Source organism: Gavialis gangeticus, unplaced genomic scaffold (assembly GCF_001723915.1).
Source record: "Gavialis gangeticus isolate Ggan-Ray unplaced genomic scaffold, GavGan_comp1, whole genome shotgun sequence".
Classification (NCBI taxonomy): Eukaryota; Metazoa; Chordata; order Crocodylia; family Gavialidae; genus Gavialis; species Gavialis gangeticus.
In genome coordinates this window covers 1,733,772-1,737,365 of record NW_017728973.1, presented here as the reverse complement: position 1 = coordinate 1,737,365, position 3,594 = coordinate 1,733,772, and the positions used below count along the sequence as shown (strand labels likewise).

The 3,594-nt window shown below is 64.6% G+C and overlaps 1 protein-coding gene across 1 annotated transcript in view; it reads right to left on the bottom strand.

Annotated features, from left to right (window-relative positions):
* Positions 1 to 3,594, bottom strand: part of KCNH3 (potassium voltage-gated channel subfamily H member 3) — a gene marked incomplete at its 3' end in the record, with an annotated part of 20,393 nt that overhangs the window by 5,536 nt on the left and 11,263 nt on the right. The window contains exons 5-10 of the mRNA XM_019506058.1: positions 3,538 to 3,594; positions 3,277 to 3,434; positions 2,914 to 3,121; positions 2,561 to 2,842; positions 1,989 to 2,188; positions 772 to 1,021 (exon numbers count right to left, since the gene is read on the bottom strand). The exon at positions 3,538 to 3,594 is cut by the window's right edge and continues 31 nt beyond it. Coding sequence (XP_019361603.1) covers positions 772 to 1,021; positions 1,989 to 2,188; positions 2,561 to 2,842; positions 2,914 to 3,121; positions 3,277 to 3,434; positions 3,538 to 3,594 — 1,155 coding nt within the window. The remainder of the gene's footprint in view (positions 1 to 771; positions 1,022 to 1,988; positions 2,189 to 2,560; positions 2,843 to 2,913; positions 3,122 to 3,276; positions 3,435 to 3,537) is intronic.

Below are 3,594 nucleotides of genomic sequence, written 5' to 3'. Positions count from 1 at the left end.
GCCTGCCTGACTCCATGCCCTGCAAAGGGGGCATCCCCGGCAGACCACAAGAGCCATATGTCCCCCCTCCTCCACCCTGTGCCCAGGTTGGCTGTGCCCCAACCCCCAAGGATATCTGCCTCTCCCCCTCAGCCCAACAGTTCTGCCCCCTGCTCCTCTCTCAGGACCCCGCTCAAACATACCCCCCCAACCTTCCAGCGAACAGCCTCGGACATTGTTTTCGACTCCACTTCGCCCCCGCCCCCAATTCCCTGGGCCAGGGGCTCTCCGCCCCCCCCAACTGTAATACCCCTGGGACCTGCCATCCCAATGCTCATGCTCCCCTCCCCCAGCCCAGAGCCATGCACATCTGCCCCCCATCCCCAATTCCCAGGGTTAGGGTCTCTTCCCCCCCAGTGTAATGCCCCCAGGATCTCCCCCTCAGCAATCAGGCCCCCCCAACACTCATGGCCCATGCCCTACTCCTGCTCCCCTAGTCATGACCCCCCTGAAGTCCCCACCCCATTGTGTCATGGCATGTACGCACATGTGCAACTGCATGCTTGCATGTGTGTGCACGTGCAAGTGTGTGCTTATATATGTGTGTGTGTGTGCGTGCATGTGTATGCACGTGTGTGTGTGTTTGAAGCGCAGGTTACTATTATGCCCTCCCACCCCTAGGCCCAGGGGCACTATTACAGTGCAGGGGCCCTATTAGGACAGTGTGTGGGGGGGGTGTTCTGGGTCCCAGATGCCTGGGTCCCCGCCTGGTGTGGGGGCCCTGGGGCGCACCGAGGATGGCGAGCACGGTGCCGTCGCGCAGCACCTCCATGGAGCCGGCGCCCACGTAGTAAAGGGCCTGCAGGGCCTCGCCACGGCGCAGCAGGAACTCTCCGGGGGCACAGAAGCAGGGGCGCAGCGCCAGCGCCAGCGCCCGCAGGCAGCCCCGGCTCGCGGTGCCGAAGGCCGGCAGCTGCAGCAGGTCGCGGTGCAGGTGCAGCGCGATGTCAGCGCGCAGCTCCTCGGGTAGGCTCTGCAGCAGCTAAGGGCCACGAGCAGGGGGTTAACTCTGCCGGGCACCCCCTGCCCCTCCCCTAGGGCCCAGCACCCCTGTTCCAGGCTGGGGAACCTCCCCGCCTCCCCTGTCCTGGTCTGGGACTGCCCCTCCCCCCTGGTAGGACCCAGCACCCGCTTGTCCCAGCCTGGGGTGCTGGGTCCTACCGGAGTGGTCTCCCCACAGACCTCGGCTCCCCCCTGCCCGGGTCTGGGAACCCCCCACTGCTGTGCTACATCCCCCAGGGTGAGGGAGAGAGGCTGGGGCAGGCACCCTGCACACGCGCACACACATGCAGTCACACAGCTGTGTCTACACATACACACATCTGCGTTCACACACACACGTACACCACACACACACGTGCATATGCAGAGGTATCCACACTGCACCTCACACACACAGGTGCTGTCTCTCTTTCATACAGGTGGGGGCACACATCCATACACACAAGGACACGCATGTGCACTTGGGTATACACAAGGACATACACACACACAGACACACACAGGCATTTGTGTGTGCACACAAGCACATACACACAGACACATACACTCATGTATATACATCAACATACACAAGCATGCACAAGGAGACATGCCACACAGGGACTCACATACACACATGCACCAGCCCATGGGTGCATCCGTGTGTGCGCATGCACACACAGTGCACTCCCAAATACATACACACTTATGTCGAGACACCCACACATGCCTGCACACACGAACACACGTGCTTGACAGGCACTCGCATGCACCAGCCCATGCCCTTGCATGTATCTGCACAGCCCCTGCACAGGCACATGCCCACAAGTGCGCGCGCGCACACACACACACACACACACGCACACAGGCGCACCCCCAAGGACACACTCGCATGTAGGCACTCACAATCACATGTGCACACAAGGCCACGCATGCTCCACAGGCCCGCGCGCACACACGCGCCGCACCTCGCGGGTGTCAATGCCGTTGCTGGCGGCCCAGGTGGTCTGGAAGAACTCGAGCATGCGCTGCCCCAGCGCCGGAGGCAGGCGGTGGATGCGGCTGTAGTCGCGCAGGTCGCGCATGCGGCTGTGGTACAGGAAGCGCCGTGCGTACATGCGCTGGATGATGGCCGTCACGTTGCCGAACACTACGGCGTGCATCAGCGCTGTGGGACCACCGCCACCGTCAGCTGCGCCAGACACCCAGGACCCCCTTCCTGCCCATGGCTTCCACCCAGGCGGGGCCAGGTGCCTGGATGCCTGGGTTTGCCCCTTGCCCCCTTCCACCAACAGAGCGGGGGCTGTCAGGTGGGGCTGGGAGCCTGGGCACCTGAGTCCCAATCCCTGGTGCCGGGAGGGGAGTAGGGTCTGGATCTCCCCTCACCCCCTTCCACCAACGGAGCGGGGGCTGGAGATTCAGGCTGTTGTGGGGCTGGGAGCCTGGACACCTGGGTCTGGATAGGGCGAGGTGCATGGTCTGGGAGCCCAGCTGCTTGGGTCCTACTGCCAAGCCTTGTTGCCCACCCGGCCCCCCTCACCCCCGATGAGCATGGTGCAGATGGAGAATATCTTCTCGGTGTCGGTGTTGGCCGAGACGTTGCCGAAGCCGACGCTGGTCAGGCTGCTGAGCGCGAAGTAGAGCGAGGTGATGTAGGCGCTGCGCGGCGACGGCCCTCCCAGCAGTTCCCAGCCGCTGCCGTTGCCCCCGCAGTCGGGGCCAGGGGAGGCCCAGGGCCCCGGGCCCATGGGGGGGGCGCTGCAGTTCCTCCGCACCAGGTAATAAGGGGTCTCCAGGCGCCGTGCCAGCTCTTGCAGCCAACCTGTGGGGGGGGGCAAGGGTCAGGGCAACCACAGGGCAGGGACCCCCGGCTGCACCCCTGGACTGGCGTACCGATCTCGGGCAGCTCTGAGGGGCTGCTCTCGATCTCCAGCTGCCCCAGGAAGAACCAGATGCAGGCCACCCAGTGTGCCAGTAGCGCGAAGACGGTCATGAGCAGCGTAAGCACCACAGCGCTGTACTGCGAGTACCGGTCCAGGTTTGGCAGCAGCCGGAGCAGCCGCAGCAGCCGCACAGTCTTCAGCAGGTGGGCGCCGAAGTACTGCAGGGTGAAGGGCAGGGGGGAGTCCGGCCGGCCCTGCCCCGGCATCTACCCCACCCTGGAGCTGGTCCCGAGGCCTCCCTGGGCCCTGGGGCTGGAAGCCTGGGGTCCCCCCTCCCTGCTGGCCTGGCTCGGCATCTGGGGCTGGGACGCACCACGTTGACCTTGAAGGCGTAGAGCAGGTCAAAGGGCAGCGCGGCCACCAGGTCGAGCAGGAACCAGCTGGTGAGGTAGTGCAGGAAGATGGAGCGTGGGTCGAACACCACCTGCCCTGACTTGCTGACGAAAGTGGTGCGGAAGTTCAGCACGATGTCTGCGGGGAGCGAGGGGTTAACACCCTGGGGTGGCAGGGGGCGAAGGGCATGGGCTTGGCACAGTCAAGGTCATGGTCCAGCAGGGGGAAGCCGGGGTCTCACCCAGGATGAAGAGGATCTCCACGCAGAGGTCGCAGACGCTGGGGGGGGCGCGGGCGG